General features: G+C 35.7%; 2 protein-coding genes across 13 annotated transcripts in view; both read left to right on the top strand.

Annotated features, from left to right (window-relative positions):
• Positions 1-18,223, top strand: part of LOC109440324 (C-type lectin domain family 4 member A-like) — a 39,292-nt gene that overhangs the window by 11,135 nt on the left and 9,934 nt on the right. Inside the window, exons 1-4 of one of the 12 annotated variants that reach the window (XM_088797773.1) lie at positions 4,961-5,099; positions 12,474-12,576; positions 14,061-14,150; positions 16,801-16,905. In XM_088797773.1, the coding sequence (XP_088653899.1) occupies positions 12,549-12,576; positions 14,061-14,150; positions 16,801-16,905 (223 nt within the window). In that variant the 5' untranslated portion in view covers positions 4,961-5,099; positions 12,474-12,548. Of the gene's footprint in view, positions 1-4,960; positions 5,100-7,843; positions 7,863-12,309; positions 12,577-14,057; positions 14,151-16,800; positions 16,924-18,223 lie in introns of those variants that run through there. The other 11 variants (XM_074326092.2, XM_074326094.2, XM_074326088.2 and 8 more) reach the window with 11 other exon arrangements.
• The window catches only part of LOC141570143 (C-type lectin domain family 4 member A-like), a 72,055-nt gene continuing 58,793 nt past the window's right edge, over positions 4,962-18,223 (top strand). The window contains exon 1 of the mRNA XM_088797736.1: positions 4,962-5,099. The gene's annotated coding sequence lies outside the window, so the exon portion shown is untranslated. The remainder of the gene's footprint in view (positions 5,100-18,223) is intronic.

Genomic DNA, 18,223 nt, shown 5'->3' with positions numbered 1-18,223 from the left:
CTCTGAGTTCCAAATGAGTAGGTCCCATTGTTTCCCTTAGAGGTTATAGATAGGCATTTCAAACTTTACATGTTGAAATGAGGCCCTCGATTTTACCAAAAAACTGTCTCTTCTTGTGCTCTCCCTTTCAGTAAATGGCTTCTACATATATCCAGATGCCCAAACTATTAATCTAAGAATGATTCTCAACAATTTTCCCTTCTTTACCTGGTTTTGTGCTGGTCTCAAGTTATTGATAGTTACGCTTCCGGCTAGAAGTCCCTGAGAGCACTCACATGGGCCCGCAGTAGCCCCCACAGACATCTTCACTTTTGGAACCAATGTTGTGGCTGGACTGGCTCTTGTGGTTTTTATTATGATTGCAAGACACCCTCAGCAGTAACCATCAGGAATCTTTGAAAAAAATAATAAGGCTTATTGCTCACAAGTCCTGGAGGGTACACAGCATGCCTGGAACCACACAGTGAGGTCATGGCTGGAGAGAGAAAGAGAGAGACAGAGGGAGAGCAGGTCATGGGGTTATGGATAGGGAGGGGGTAAGGTTTTATGGGTTCACTCTTTATTGACGAATTTAAAACATAAGAACAGGAATTAAAGTGTGGGAAGGGAAAAACAAGTGGCCAAATCATCAGTTACAAAGTCAACCAAGGATCTCACTTAATGTGGAATCTAAAGAACAGAATAAATGAACAAACAAAACAGAAATAGTCTCATAGATTCAGAGAACACAATGATAGTTGTTGGGGGGAGGTGAGAAAGTTTAAGGGATTAGAAAGTACGAGTTGGTAGTTACAAAATAGCCACAGGGATGTGAAATACTCCTACAATATGGGAAATATAGTCAATAATATTGTAAAAACTATGTATAGTGTGAGATGCATACTAGACTTATTGGGGGGATCACTTCATAAATTATATAAAGCCTAATTAATTTAAAAGCTGTAATTAATATAAAATAATATTCAATGTCAACTATAAGTAAAAAGTATGGAATGTAAAGTACAGTATATACTCAATGATATTATAATAACTCTGTGCAATGTCAGATGAGTAGTAGACTTGTTGAGATTGTCACTTTGTTAGGTGTGTAAATGTCTACTTACTATGTTGTTTTGTACACCTGAAGCTAATAATAATTGAAAAGAAGAGTCAACTAGAGATCTCTAAAACAAAGGAAACTCGGGGAAGGGGAAGTAGCTGGCAATCTTCATTGGAAGATAGCCATCTTTTAAGTGGATGCCTTGAGAATCAACAGCTTAAGGCAGACAATTGCATTACAATAAACACCCCAACTGTCAGGTGTTTACACTATACCCCTTCATCTAATCTATTATCAAAGCCTATTTGTTAAAGTTTAAAGGTAATTAGTGACAGCCCTCTCATTTCTGAGTTCTAGAGAATGAAATAAAGAAACCAGGAAAGAACCCAAATACTAGATTTATTGATGGTAAAGCTGTACTGAAAAATAAGGATTGGATTTGTAGCCAAAAAATAAGTTTTTTATTACTCTCCCAACTCCAAGTCTAAAATGGAAACCCCTTTGGGGGAGAACTGTGGAGGCTACATGCTAGGAAAAAAAGACCTCCGCTAGCCTTCCTGTAGAGAGCCAAGAGAGAAAAGCAACACTTGAATACTGCCCTTTGATTAATTGGTTCTCCCCAGTGGACATAATGGAAGCATCAGATTTTATCTCAAGAGTTTAAGATACTGTGAGAAATGAAGTCACAAAAACATGCTGAAAGTGTTAGTGGAAATTTCTCTTTATGAACTGAAGAATATGAAGAGAAAAGAATAGTTTTTGCCATGCTCATTGCTTCCTTTTTGAATCAACTTTATTGAAGTATAACTTAATACAATAAAATATACCTGTCTTAATCAGTTGAGGCTGTGAAAACGAAGTACCATAGACTAGGTGGCTACAAACAACAGAAATTTATTTATGAGGCTGGAAGTCCAACATTAGGGTTCCAACTTGGTCGGGTTCTGGTGAGGGCCCTCTTCCTACTATCTTCTCATTGTATTACAATTAAAAAAAATTTTTTTTCTTTAGTAAAACTAACTACAATACGTATCTCTGCTTATCTTTAGTATGGTTAATCAACCAGTTTAGAAAGATGTGTTAATATCTCCAACTGTAAATGTTGATTTATCTAATTCTACCTCTATTGCTGTCAGTTATTTCTTTATATAATTTGAGTCTCTCTCCTGTTATGATTAATCTTCTATGTTGCCTTTTAACAATATGTGACATTCTTCTTCATTTACAATAGTTTGCATTGAATTCTATTTCATTAGAAATTCAAATTGATATTCAAATTTTTAGTTCATATTGCCTGAATCCTTTTCTTTATCTTTTTTCCTTTCTTTTTTATTTCATCTCATTCCGTCAACATTTTTGAATTTTCCTGCTACTTGTTTTAAGTATGCCTCTTGTAAACAGCATCCTTTGATCAATCTTAATAGTTTCTGTCTTAAGTAGTGAGTTCAACCCATTTCTATTTATTGTGATTATTTTATACTGAGTTATCACTGCTACCTTATTTCATGTTTTCAATGCACTATTCTTCAATTTTGTTTCTTTTTAAAAAATTGTTTTCTGTTTCTCATTAAATAAATCAAAATATTCTCTGATTTTAAAAAGTTACCTTCTATTTTTGTCTTATGGTAGCTACTATTGACCTCAGACTCATACTCATGTTTATTGACCTTATCAATTTTTCAGACATTGTATTTGCCAGGATAGACTGTATTATGTTGTGAGAAACAATTACACCAAAACAAAACTACTTTTTCATGCTGCATGTCCATTTCTGGTTGGTAAGACTCTATTACTGTTCTCCTCACTTGGGAGTCAAGACAGATGGAACAGTCACTATATGAATGATTATGGGGGAAAGAGAGCTCTGAAGGTTCTCTTATAAGTAGTAAATGTTTTGACCTGGTGTGAAACATGTCACAAATTATTGGCCAGAATGAGCCACAAGGCTCCATTTTTTCTTTTACTTAATATATTTAATTTTTAAAATTAAAATACAGGGAGCGACCAGGTAGCTCAGTTGGTTAGAGTGCAGTGCTCTTAACAACAAGGTTGCCAGTTTGATCCCCACATGGGCCACTGTGAGCTGTACCTTCCAGAACTAGATTGAAACAACTACTTAGCTTCGAGCTGATGGGTCCTGGAAAAACACACTTAAATTTTAAAAAATTTAAAATACAGTTAATATATAGTATTATATTAGTTTGAGGTTTACAACATAGTTCAACAATTTACAAGGCTCCACTTAACCCCAGTGACTGAGATCATATGATCAGAAGATAGTAAAACTAGAATATTTGGCAAACATAAGTCATAACAACATACTTATCAATATCTTTATGTTTTTTCATAAAAACACAAGCATGTTAGTACATTCTTAGGTCCTTTTATTCTTCTCCTGCTCCCTGTGTGTGTGTTATATGCCACTGAGTTGGCTCTGACTCCCTGCAACCCTGTGAATGAGTGATGTCCAGTGTCCTGTTCTCAACTGCTACTCAACTCCTTTAGACTCATGCCAATGGCTTCTTTTGTGGAGTCTTCCTCTTTCTTGCTGTCTTTTATTTTCCCAGCATTATTGTCTTTTCCAAAGGCCCCTGCCTTCTCATGATGTGCCTGAAGTAGGACAGCTTCAGTTTTGTCACTTTTGCCTCCAGCGGTGTTTCAGGCTTAATTTGCTCTCGGACCCACTTGTTTGTCTTTCTGGAGGTCCAGAATATCCATAGAGCCCTCCTCCAACATCGTATTTCCAATGAATCCATTTTTTTCCTCTCAGCCTTCTTCACCATCCAACTTTGTCATCCATACACAGTAATTGAGGATATGAGGAGGTGGATGATCTTAGCTTTGGTCTCTAATGACACACGTTTGTTCTGAGTGATCTTTCCAAATTCTCCCATTGCTGCCTTTCTGAGTCTCAGCCGTCTCTTGATCTCTTGGCTGCAGTCTCCATTTGATGACTGAGTCAAAGTAAGTAAAATATTATAGAATTTCAGTGTCTTCATTGTCAAAGTTAAAGTTGTATATTTCTTTTGCAGTCATGATTTCTGTCTTCTTGATGTTCAAATGCAGTTCTGCTATCTTGCTTCAAACTCTGGGAACCTGGTTGTTCAGTAACCTTAGTTTTTGTGAAATGCATGAGCAGACTTCCTATACATTTTTCTCTCTTTGGAAGTTTTTAGTAGGCTTATTTCTATTTTTTTGCAAGCGAAAAGACTTAACACAATACACAGGTTATATAGAAAATAAGAGGTAAGACAATGACAACCTAAAAAGGATTATAATGGAATCTAAAAGTATAGTGATTTGGCAGAACAGCTATAGCCTTAAAACAGAAGTTAAGTATGCCCTTGACAATAAAAGAAATGTAGATGTAAGTGTTTAATCTCTGTTTTCTAAGGATTTCATAATTTATTATTATTATTAAAGTGGGATAGACAGCATCTATACTGACTGGTATATAAATACCAGTCAGTAACGTGGAGTATGGATACTGTCTACCCTACTTGAATAATGTTCTTTTATTAATGTCCTTGACTACAATCTGTCTTCTAGGATGTGTCAGCAGCACTTACGGAAAGAAAGGCAGATCTTTGCTGTTGGTCTAGACATACTCACTTGTGAACATTTCCGGTTTGCTCTGTCCTATCTGACCTCTGAGAAGCATATTACCCCAGATCAGTGTTCTTTACTTGCTCCACCAAGAGAGGAAGCTGTGGGCCCCTGTTGCGTCATTGGATTGCTGCTATGGTTGTCATCCTGTTTGTCTATGCTGCTTTCCTCATCACTGGAGTTGGTATACAACTTTCCCTCCTCTGCCTCTTGCACAGATTCCTTTTTTAGTGTAGTCCAGTCATGGTTTCTATACTAGATATGTTCTTATTTCCTGTTAGTCTATGTTTTTAATTTACCTTCCAGCTAGTGTTCATTTGATCAGTGGTATCTTACCTGATAAAATATCCTTCTTTTCTCAGAGGACTACAATCTAGTGGTTAACAGTATGGCCTTAAGTTCCATGATACCTGATCTGAATTCCAGTTCTAGCATACTCTCTGCCAGAGCTCAGGCAAGTTTTTAACTTTTCATATATGTGTGTGTGTGTGTGTGTATGTATGTATGTATGTGTGTGTGTATATATATATATATATATATATATTATGTATGTTATTTTCAAAGAGGGGAAATAATAGTACTTATTCATTTTGTGAAGATTAGGTAAGTTAATTTCTGTTCAGAACAGTGCCTGACATTTCAACAAATATTAACTATTATTGCTTTTAGAGGTACATTTTTCGTAATGCTCCAAGGTTATAGCTAGCATCAGCTGGTACTCATATTCTCCCAGGTGTATTGGTTGGGTGACTTGTATTAACTTTATTTATTTATTTATTTTTTACGATTTTATTGGGGAAGTGGAACTGGACTTTATTGGGGAACAGTGTGTACTTCCAGAACTTTTTTCCAAGTCAAGTTGTTGTCCTTTCAGTCTTAGTTGTGGAGGGCGCAGCTCAGCTCTAGGTCCAGTTGCCGTTGCTAGTTGCCAAGTTGCAGGGGGCACAGCCCACCATCCCTTGTGGGAGTCCAACCGACAACCTTGTGGTTGACAGGACGCACTCCAACCAACTGAGCCATTCAGGAGCTCAGTGGCAGCTCAGCTCAAGGTGCCGTGTTCAATCTTAGTTGCAGGGGGTGCTGCCCATCCCTTGCAGGACTTGAGGAATTGAACTGGCAACCTTGTGGTTGAGCGCCCACTGGCCCATGTGGGAATCGAACCGGCCGCCTTCAGAGTTAGGAGCATGGAGTCTAACCGCCTGAGCCACCGGGCCGGCCCCTATTGTTTTCTTTTCTTCTTCTTTTTTTTTAACCAAGAGGTGTTGGAGGTAGGGGATACACTACAGGCTCATAAAAGATCTGTATAATAGATGAGAAACAACAGGAAAGACCATCTTGTTAGGAATAAGTCTACAAAGCACCCATATTTGTCGGCTACTTCTGTCTCAAGCCTCTTCCAGCTTTAATCACCAAAGTCAACCTCCTAAAAACAACATTGCTTACTTTCTGAGTTGACCTGAGAAATCATAAAGAATGTCAACTCCTCTCAGTTGTAGGGCTGACATTTATTTTGCTGTTAATAAATCTGATATCTACAGTGCAGGGTATTTGCATTGTCTATGAATTTTTAAGTTATTTACCCTATCCTCACACTACCCCAAATATACCCATATGATTAGGTTTCTGCCTCTGGACAGATTAGTTTTTCTGTCTACGACTCTGGTTTTGGACTCTGTGCTGAAAACCGCTCAATTGATACTCAATAGTTAACAGCCACTCCTTTGGCTGTTCTCTGTACTTAAAAGCATCTATTATCAAGACCCTCAGTGCTGTTACTTATCTGATTTCAAGTATGACCAATGGCTTGAACATTCTCCTGCAGCTGAGTCATGACTTCAGACTTTGACTTTCTCAGAGACTGACAATATCTTCAACCATAGCTGGGTTAGAAATGTTTCTGGACATTGTATTCCTCTTCTTGTTCCTGTGCTCTAATGCACTCAGAGGGGTTAGCTTTGCCATTTTGATGCTCTAATCACTTGTACTGACTTAGGTACTCATGCCAATTTTGTAGTATGGAATAATAAAAAGGAATGCAAATTCTGAAATCATCAAGGTCTATTGTCAAATGAAATATGCACAAGATGACAATTTAAATAGTACAAAATAGTTCATGATGAAAAGCAGCAGCCTCTCATTTCATCCTTTTCTACCCCAACCTTACTGTACAGAGGTAAATTGTTTTAGCTTTTTTTTTTTTAAGTTCTGCTAATTTTTTTCTGTGACTCTAGTACTTATATCTCTTTTTCTGAACATTACAACCCAGTACTTCTTGCTCCCCTACTCTTTTTCACTTTCCTCTCTATTTTCACCTTTTCTCTTTCAAATTTTGACAATTAAATGATTATTATTACTTTCAGTTATGAATTTGTTGCTTTTTCAACTCTAAATGATATTTTTGTTCATTTATTTTTTGTTATATCTCTATTAAAATGAGGATGATTACTCCTACAACTTTCTTCTCACTTTTACTTCCTATCTTTGTTAGTCCTACACTTTTAATTTTACTTTGCTAAGATTAACACTTAATTTTGTGCAACAGCTATGATCAAGTGTGCAAGTTTTATCGAGAGGTTAACTCTCATCAATGAGCTTTCTCATGATCATGACTCTTTTGGACCAAGAAATGGTCTAAGATTATATTATGTTTCCTTCTCTATAAGTCCCATTGTCAATTTTGATTTGTTAAGAGATTACTCCTATCATTAAGGTCCTTTTTTTTAAAAGATTTTTTACTGGGGAAGAGGAACAGGACTTTTTTATTGGGGAACAGTGTGTACTTCCAGGACTTTTTTCCAAGTCAAGTTGTTGTCCTTTCAATCTTAGTTGTGGAGGGTGCTGTTCAGCTTCAAGTTGTTGTTCTTTCAGTCTTAGTTGTGGAGAGCGCAGCTCAGCTCCAGGTCCAGTTGCCATTGCTAGTAGCAGGGGGTGCAGTCCACCATTCCTTGAGGGACTTAAGGAATCCAACTGGCAATGTGTTTGAGAGCTCGCGCTCCAGCCCACTGAGCCATCTGGGAGCTCAGTGGCAGCTCAGCTCAAGGTGCCGTGTTCAATTTTAGTTGCAGGGGGCGCTGCCCACCATCCCTTGCAAGACTCGAGGAATCGAACTGGCAATCTTGTGGTTGAGAGCCCACTGGCCCATGTGGGAATCGAACTGGCAGCCTTCGGAGTTAGGAGCACATAGCTCCAACCGCCTGAGCCACCAGGCCGGCCCAAGGTTCATTCTTTTTTTTATCTTTTTTTTATTAGTTTCAGGTGCACAAGACAAAGCAATACTTAGACGTTTATCATTTATATCCCTCACACTGTGTGAACCCCCTCCCCCCATCCACTATCCCTCTGACATTGCACAGAGCTATTACATTTCCACTGCCTCTATTCCTAATGCTGTATTCCGCTTCCTGTAACAATATACATATATATATATATATATATGTATATATACACATACATACATACATAATATATATGTATATATATAAAATTATAGTTGGAATTCATTATTGTTCAGCTTCAGGTGTACAGGGCAGAGATCAGGCATCTACATCATCCCTGAGGTGGTCTCCCAAATGGGATACGTGTCCATCAGATACCCTACAAAATCTTTACATTATTGATTACGTTCCCCAAATTAATTTTATATTAACCCCTTATCAGATATATCATTGGCAAATATCTTTTCCCATTCAGTAGGATCCTTTTTTGTTTTATTGATGGTTTCCTTTGCTGTGAAGAAATTTTTAGTTTGATGTAATCCCACATGTTTATTTTTTCTCTTAATTCCCTGGCGCGAGGGATATATCAGTAAAAATCTTACTCTGGGTAATGTCTGTGAAGTTTCTTCCTATATTTTCTTCTAGGAATTTTATGGTTTCAGATCTTACATTTAAGTCTTTAAGCCATTTTAAATTTATTTTTGTATATGGTGTAAGGAGGTGGTCCAGCTTCATTTTTTGTCATGTGTCTGTCGAGGTTTCCCAGCACCATTTATTGAATAGACTGTCTTTACCCCACCGTACATTCTTGCTTCCATTGTTGTAGATTAAATGGCCATATAGGTATGGATTTATTTCTGGACTCTCTATTCTGTTCCATTGATCTATATGTCTGTTTTTATGCCAGTACCATGCTGTTTTGATTACTGTAGACTTGTAGTATAATTTGATGTCAGGTATTGATATACCTCCCACTTTGTTCTTATTTCTAAAGATTGCTACGGCTATCTGGGATCGTTTATGGTCCAACGTCCATTCTTAATGCCTGGTCTTTTAAAATATTTTGAGTCTGTGAGCACTGGTTTGTCATTTTTACATATTAACTATTTCTTAATTTTTTAATTGGGGAATAGTGTGTTTTTTTCCAGGGCCCATCAGCTCCAAGTTGTTATCCTTCAATCTAGTTGTGAAGGGCACATACATCTCAGCTCCAAGTCCGGTCGCTGTTTTCAGTTTTAGTTGCAGGGGGCACAGCTCACCATCCCATGGGGAATTGAACCGGCAACCTTGTTGTTAAGAGCAACCAATTGAGCCATCCGGCTGCCCCGTACATTTTAACTTTTTATAACATTATCTTAGAACAAAGAATGAGACAAGTATCTTGTAAAATACTGAGTCTCTGCCACATTTGAAAGAAACCCCATTTCATTTAGGGGGAGATTGTGGGACAACTGCTACTCATCTTTTAGGTCGTCCTAGTACAGGTAATTTTTACCTATTTTGCCTACTGCTTTTTCCCCAGAGTGTGAAAGAGTCCCTAGCAAATTATAAGTGTATTGTGGAATCAGTGAAAGGCAATGTTCCCTGCTGTATTCCCACTATCTACAAAGTGCTTTGCATCATTGTAGATGCTTATTAAATTTTTGTGACTGTGTGATTAGTTTTATTTCTAACTCCTTCTTGGCCCTGATTTTTTCATCAGTAATTTCCTGTTATGTTTGTTGTCTATATATCTTTTTTTAGGCTCTTACATCAGGATAAATCCAAAAACTCTGAGGGCAGAACTGTATCTCTGCTAAATTTTGACCCAAGATTTGACGCTGAAATATTTCTTGCACTTCAGAGCAACAATTCACCTGTGAGATACTGTGGGGTAGTTTTGATAAAGGCCGTTAAAGTGAAAATGACAAAAAACAGAAACGTGTGGTGTAGAAGGGATTGCGTAGCCCAATAGAATGGGCAATTCTGAATTTTCTCAACTGACAGATTTTGCAATGCATTGTGAAATTTTGAATAACAGATTATACTGGATTCCTCACTCTAGCAAATCTCTGAGGCTTACATTCCACGGACTTATCTCCATTTCTGGGCTTGTTTGCTGCAAGTTAGTTTAGTTATTTGAAAGTGTTGTCTGGCCAAAATCTTAATGGATTTAATAGCTTGATTTGATTTCCATATCACGTTTTGGAAGGATGTTTGAATATTTTTAAGTTTTGTTTTTACCTCAAAAAATATTTTTACCATGTAGTTATTTATTGATATGAATTCCCCTTTTAGAACTGCTTTAGCTGCATCCCACAAGTTTTTTTTATGTTGTATTTATATTTTCATTTGTCACAAAATGTCTTTTATTTTTCTTTTGATTTCTTCTTTGACCCATTGTTTTTCCAGTACCATTTTGTTTAATTTCCACATATTTATGCATTTCCAGTTTTTTTTCTTGTTTGATTTCTAGTTTTATACCATTGTGACCAAAAAAGATGCTGGATATGATTTCAATATTGTTAAATTTATTTAGACTTGTTTTGTGGCCTAACATATGATCTATCCTGGAGAATGTTCCATGTGTGCTTGAGAAGAACGTGCATTCTTCTACTGTTGGGTGAAACATTCTATAATGTCTGTTGAGTCCATCTGGCTAACATGTAGTTTAAGTCCAATGTTTCCTTGTTATTTTTCTTGTGGAGAGATAGAAAGTTTTCTAGAGAAGCAAAAGCTGAAGGAGTTTATCACCAGTAGAACGGCCTCACTAGAAATGTTAAAGGTGCTTATTCAAGGTGAAACGAGAGGATGCTAATTAGTAACAGGAAAACATGAACATATAAATCTTACTGGTAAAGATAAATATATAGTTAAATTCAGAATACTCTTATGTTGTAATGGTGGTGGGTACATCACTTATAAATCTAGTATGACGGTAAAGACAATAGTAATAAAAAATAGCTATAACAGCAATAATTTGTTAATGGACACACAAGGTAAAAAAATATAAACTGTGATATCAAAAACTTAAAACATGGGAGAGGGGAGTAAAAATATAAAGCTTCAGTATGTGTTTGTACTTCAGTTATTAGCATAAAATAGGCTGTTCTAAGTATACAATGTTTTGTGTAAGCCTCACGGTAACAACAAAGAAAAACCTATATAGATAAACAAAAGATAAAGAGAAAGGAACCTAAGAAGAAAGAAAAGATCATATATATATATATATATATATATATATATATATATATATATATATATATACACACACACACACACACACACACACATTTAATATTTAAGGAAGAACGTATGTTATTGTAGTTTAAGGAAGAATATGTATATTATATGTGATATATTATATATATACATATATATATATGTGTATGTGTGTGTGTGTGTGTGTGTGTGTATGTATATATATATATATATATATATATATATATATATATATATATATATATATATATAAATATTGTTCTTTAAGGAAGAATGCAGGCAAAAGGACATATCCTGGAAGCTTAAATTTAAGAAGGATATCTAAATGCTCGGTACTTTTCTTTGTCATTTTGGGCTACTATAACAAAACAAAATTCCATAGACTTGGTTGCTTAGACAATAGACATTTACTTCTCACAGTTCTGGAAGGTGGTTAGTCAGGGTGCCAGCAGGGGTGCAGGGGACAAAAGCATTCGGTCCATGACAGTACTGTAAATGAAGTCAGGACCCCTGATGATGTCTTTACCACAGAATGTCACGTATTCATTTCCTTTGCCTTAACAAACCTGTTTTCTTTCATCTATGAATGTTTTGGGATTTAATCAACAGCTCAACCACCACTTTCTCAACTCTAAAACAAAGGTTTTTGTGTCTTTACATACAATGTACCTACACTGTGTACATTAAAAGCTTTTGCTCATTGGTCACATTGTCCCTTACCATTTTGCACACAACTTACTCAGCATAGAGTACTTTCTAGGGCAGAGCTTACCTCAAGCATATAACTGCCTTTGAGAATATAATATCCAGGAAAAGAGAGAAATGAGGGTATGTTTATTTATTTTTCACCTGTAAACTATATCTTCTTTGGAGTAAAACAGGTTTTTCACTGTTTATAAGATTATTTCTGAGTTGCAAAAACTCTCTCCATGTTTTTTCCCCTGTATTCCCCCATTCAGTCTTGGCTACTACAATCAGACAGACAGAAAGCATAAGGACCCCTTTTTCTTGCATCTGCACTGGAACTTTGGTGGCAGATAGTAACTGCTCTATCTCTGTCAAATAGATGTACTAAAATTTTATTAGGTATAATGACTGTTTTTTTAGGGCATTGCTAATTTTTTGTTTGTTTAAATGAATAAAAACAAATTGGATGATTCAACATGACACACTGATCTAGTGATTTCAACATACTTATGGAAGTTTCCGCTAACTGTTTTTGAGTGTTGCTTTCTCAATTTCCTTTTTTTTCTCTGTTCTGTCTCCCAAAGTGAATCAAAGGAAACCCCAGTCTCTGAAAAGATTTCTTATTTTAAGTTGTGTTTTAATATTGACAACTTTATAGTCTCAGTAGAATAGGTCAGATTGATGTTCAATCTCAAGTATTTCTGAATATATTCTTTTATCTACAGAAATATACCCTGAGAGGAAAATATAAGAAGTATCTGGTCCTCCCAAACACTGGACAACAAAAGAGTTAACACACAATGGGGCAAGAAGAACCTCAAAATAAACGTGAGTACTTCTCTCTTTTCAATTTTAAAGAGGCAGACAAAATTATGACTAAGATTTAAAAATGCAAATCGATGGTTGTTGTCGTTTTGAAGATTGAATGTGATGATATGGAAAAAAATGAGAACGACTTTGGTGAAGAGGAAGGTCATAGACAGATTTAAATACATTGAGTAACAGAAACTTCTTTGTAAAACATAAATTGGGCCCAGAGAGGAGTTAATGTATATAAGAGAAAAACAAGATAGAAAGAAATTTGGGAAGATTGTATTAAAGGGAAGAGAGAAAAGAAAGATATAGAAAACACACCGACTAAGGCTCACAGTATTCCTGAGGCTCTAACTTTACCCCATTTTATGTTTTACTTAAGTGATACGAATGGATTTGTATTATGAGAACATTATATAATATTTTGAGAAATATAGAGAACAAATGCAGAAATATATCATTTTAAAATTAACATTTCACTTTAGCTTGTTACCCCAACATGGCAAAGTTCAATGAACCCACAATGTACAGTGGTGCTGTAAAAAATGTTTTTATGTAACAATATGTTTTGGAGATTTTTTATGGCAATATGCACTGATACATATGATTATTTTAATTGCCATATAGAATTCCATTATATAGATTCACCGTGATATAGAATCTCTACTATTGATAATACATATGTAAATATTAAGTTTCAGTGTTTTTCTCTATTTCCATAAGTACTGTAATGAATATCCTTTAATATAAATAAATTCAGTTATTTCTATAGGATAGATGTCTAGAACTGAAATTGTTGTGACAAATGTTAATGTATTTAAAAATTGATAAGTGCTGTTAACTTGATCTGTCTAAAAGGCTTTCTAGTTTTTAGTTCAGTAGAAGCATTTATTTCCTCACCAAGAGTGCTATATGTATTTTTTATTTACTTCTTAAAATCTGATATATTAAAAATCATACCATAATATTTTGGTTTACATTTCTCTGATTCAGCATATTTTTATTCATTTAATGGCCAATTTATAATTCAGTAAATTAAATACTCAGCAAATTTCCTGCCCAATTTTTGCTCAGTTTTCTAATTGATTTTTAAAATTCTTTACACAGTCTGGATATTAATATTGTGACAAGACTTTTCTTCTGTATGCTCCTTTTATTTTAACATAATTTGTGTTATATAGAAGTTTTAGTTTTTATGTACCCAAATAATCAATTATAACTTTGGGGTTTTGTATCTTTCTTAGATAAAACCTTTTCTATTCCAACCTCCTCAAAATTGTTAACATAGTTCTGATTGATTGATTGATTGATTGATTGATTGATTGATTGATTTGTAAGCTCTAAAATTGATTTATTCAGGGGAAACCTTTAAGCCCTCCTCTAGATCTAAAATATTTTGGATGATCTCATATTTAGCTTGCTCCTTGGTAGAATTAGCTTCCCCAGCTCTTGTGGCTGAGAAGCAGATAACCTATTTGTCTTCCTTTCTGTCCTAGTAGAAGGAGGACCCCATTTCCAGCTGATCTTTTGGGCCATTGCTATTGTTTTCATCTCACTTCTTGGTGCCTGCTTTATTGCAAGTTGTTTGGGTAAGTTATTAGCAAAAGTGGAGCTCCCCTTGAGTTATTTTCCCAAACAAATTTCATAAAATTGCTCTAAATCTTTTGTTATCTTGATTTCCCCCAACATATCAATCTATAATAACTTCAGGGTCTTGGATTTAAAACTCAGGGCTATGTACTTGTCCTGCTATTCTTCGCTGGTGCTGCCTTGTGTCAGGGAATGAAAGATGGAATTTAGACCCTTTTCTATACACGTGAAGGTTGGTGGCTGTAGTAAATCATCCTCCATTTTGGACTAGGATTACAAAGGGTTGCCTCTTATGCAAAAAACCAACTTTTAGATGGACTGCAGTCTGGCTTTGAAAAGAAGAATAGTTGGAAGACCAGTTGTTTCTGATATCAAGACCTTCTGCAACGTTATTATAATTAAAGTAATATAATAAAGGTGCAAGTATAGGCACATAGACCAGAGGAAAAGAATAGAGAGCTTAGTTACAGATCCTGTATGTTTAAACTCTTTATATAAAACAGAAGGGGATATTACAGAGTTATAGGGAAAGGATAGTTTTGTTCAATTTAATTATCCATAATTTAAAAATGAAATTGCTCTCCTGTCTCACATCATGTATAAAAACCAACCCAAGATGGATAATTGACTAAAATGTGAAAAGCAAATCAACAGCACTTTAAAAAAAAAAAAAAAAAGATTTTATTGGGGAAGGGGAACAGGACTTTATTGCAGAACAGTGTGCACTTCCAGGCCTTTTTTCCAAGTCAAGTTGTTGTCCTTTCAATCTTAGTTGTGGAGGGTGCCGTTCAGCTTCAAGTTGTTGTCCTCTCAGTCTTATTTGTGGAGGGCACAGCTCAGCTCTAGGTCCAGTTGCTGTTACTAGTTGCAGGAGGTACAGCCCACCATCCCTTGTGAGAGTCGAACTGGCAACTTTGTGGTTGAGAGCCTGCGCTCCAACCAACTGAGCCATCGGGAGCTCAGCAGCAACTCAGCTCAATGTGCTGTGTTCAATCTTAGTTGCAGGGGGCGGAGCCGACCATCCCTTGCCGGACTCGAGGAGTTGAACCGGCACAACCCTGTGGTTGAGAGCTCACTGGCCCATGTGGGAATTGAACCAGCAGCCTTCGGAGTTAGGAGCATGGAGCTCTAACTGCCTGAGCCACCGGGCCGGCCCTCAACAGCACTTTTTAGAAAATAAATGGAGAGTATCTTTATGATCTTGAGTCAGAAAATGATTTCTTAAGCGAGTTACAAAATGTGCTAGCCAATAAATAAAATATTGACAAATTATATTACATTAAAGTAAAAATTACTGTACAACAAAAAATACCACAGAGAGAAAACAGAAAGCCATAGGAGAAGATGTTTGTAATGCATATAATTAATAAAGAATTAGTGTACAGAATACGTAAACAAATCTTTCAAATCAATATGAAAATACTGATCATACAACAGAAAAATGGGCAAAATTTTGAATAAGCACTATAGAAACAGAATGAAATGTCCAATAAATATATAAAATAAACATATAAAAACTCAACCATTAGTTTTAAGGGAAATGCAAATTAAATTCACTATGAGATCCCATTGCTAACATATAAGAATGGCAATAATTTAAAAGTGTGGCACTACCAGATATTCATAATACTGTGGAGCAACCTGACCTCTAATAAGTTGTTGCTGGTAGGAGTGTAAAGCAGTAAACCCACTTTGGGAAAGTTGCCACTATCACAGTGGATAATATGTATATCCTATCACAGCAATTCCACTCCTAGGCATATACCTTGCAGAAATGCATGGTTATGTGCTCTAGGATGCATGGTCAAAAATGCTGAGAGCAGCATAGCTCCCAATAGGCAGAGACTGGAAATAATGTAAATCTCTACCAAAGAAAAACAGATAAATGCATTTTAGAGCATTAAGACAATGGATCACTTTACAGGAATGAAAATGGGTAAATTAAATTTGCACATAACAACAGATGTGAGTGGAAGACAACCAAAAGAAGACATGTTGTATGATTCCGTTTTATAAAGTTCAAAAGCAGGCAAATGTGATCTATATGGTTTAGGGATATGTTATTAAGTGGTAAAATTGTGAAGCAAAGCACAAAGTGATTACTTTAAAAGCTATGGCATGATTACCTTTAAGAGAGAGGGAGTGAGTTGCATTTGGATGTGAAGGTCACCTGGGGTGTGGGTAATGTTGTGTTTCTTGATCTGGGTAGTTGTTACCTAGAGTAATAATTTGATAATTTATGTTTTTTAGTTCTTTACATTTGGTTATATTTCAAAGTCAAAATATTTAGAAGATAAATGAATGTATAAGGTTTATAAAACTTTGCAGAACAGTGTTCACCAAAAATCTCCATGCTAACACAAATTCTGATAGAAAAGTATGCTTAAAAGCACATACACGTAAAGGTTTGCAAAACTACTCTCATAAAGCACAAAATGCACAATATGATGAAATATTCATTTTCAACAATTCTTTTCAACCAATTCACCTGAAACTGCAATAAAGGAATTGCATAGGAAGAAAAGAGAATGTGTGGGGCGGGGGGAGGCTTACTATTAGGGTGGGAGAGAGGTTAGAGCAGTCAGCCCCATTTCTCTAATTAAGCAGTTATATAGGGAAAGGAAACTAACTTTTCTCCCTCCTTGACAGTGACTCATTACAACTTTCTACACTGTAAGAGAAGCACGGGAGGGTTCCAGTTAACAGAGCATCACAAAGCGCTGACGTGCATCAGAGGAAAATCAGAACGGAAAGGTACAGATAGCAGAGAGCGTAAGAGAATTTCTTTGTCATTTCTATTTCTATTCAAATTCATAATCTGGTTTAAAGTATATCAGTAATAAACCAGGAGAGATTAAAATAACATAAAATGAGAATCTGGCACAAAGGTGAGCATCAGTAAATTGAGAGAATTATTTCTCATGACTGTAATCAGTTGAATAATTGGAGGATATAATGACACATTTATGGGCCATTCTTGGCATCTAAATAATAACATTAATTTAATATCATTTCTTTTGATTCAGACATATCATAAAGACTGTTTCCTTCTAGAATATATAGCTTTGTTGAAGCATCTTTATCTCTTTTATTATTCTGGAATTTATAAAGTCTCATTTGGGAGAATGAGGAAATGCTTGAGAGTTTTAGCATACTTTTTGCCCCCCTCCCGTCTGTTAAAGTGCCCTGCAAAAGGCTTTGTTATGGAAGCACTTTAACTATGAATGTAAATAGATGTAGGGATGTTGAAAAATAATCATTCCTTCTAAGAGAATGCATCATCTATATATCACATGGTGATGGAAGAAAACATATTGTATGTTCATAAAACATTTCTGGAAGAACACATAAAATACTCTTACAGGGTTTTACCTATAGAGACTAAGACTGAAGATGTTGGAAAAGAAAATTTTAGTTTTGTTTTATGAAGATGATGATGTTGATATAAAGATAATTTATAGTGATATAAATGTGAATGTGAATTATTCAGTTAGAAAAATAGACAATTTTTAACAACAGTTTTATAGTTACATCAAAATTGAGCAGATAATACAGAGTTCCCATGTGAACAAAGTTTAAATGTGCAGAGCAGAATGTCAGTTCCAAAAGGATGGAATGGAGCTGGAGAAATCGGGAGGAGATTGGACAGCAAGACATGATCAAAGGAGCGAGAGTGATAGTCGTGGGGCAGGTGTTCCCATCTCACTCCCCTCCCCTGTGCACAGTTTCCCCAGTTATTAACAGCTTAACATTAGTAAGGTACATTCATTACAACTAATGAACCAGTATTAATATGCTAGCATTAATTAAAGTTCATAGTTTATTCAGATTTCTTTAGTTTTTACCTAATGTTATTTTTTTTTTATTCTAGGACCCCATCCGAAATACCTCATTACATTTAGTTTTCATGTCTCTTTAGGCTCCTCTTGGCTCAGATGTTTCTTGGTTTTGATAACTTTGGCAGTTTTGAGGCATATTGGCCCAGGTATATTGTCGAATGCCCCTCTATTGGAAATTAGCGGTATTTTTCTAATGATTAGACTGTGGTTATTGGTTTTTGAGAGGAAGATCA

The sequence above is a fragment of the Rhinolophus sinicus genome, chromosome 1 (assembly GCF_057876585.1).
Source record: "Rhinolophus sinicus isolate RSI-liver-muscle chromosome 1, RSI-T2T, whole genome shotgun sequence".
In the NCBI taxonomy this organism is placed as follows: Eukaryota; Metazoa; Chordata; class Mammalia; order Chiroptera; family Rhinolophidae; genus Rhinolophus; species Rhinolophus sinicus.
The sequence above is the reverse complement of the archived record's forward strand: the minus strand, read 5'-3'. Positions and strand labels throughout refer to the sequence as shown.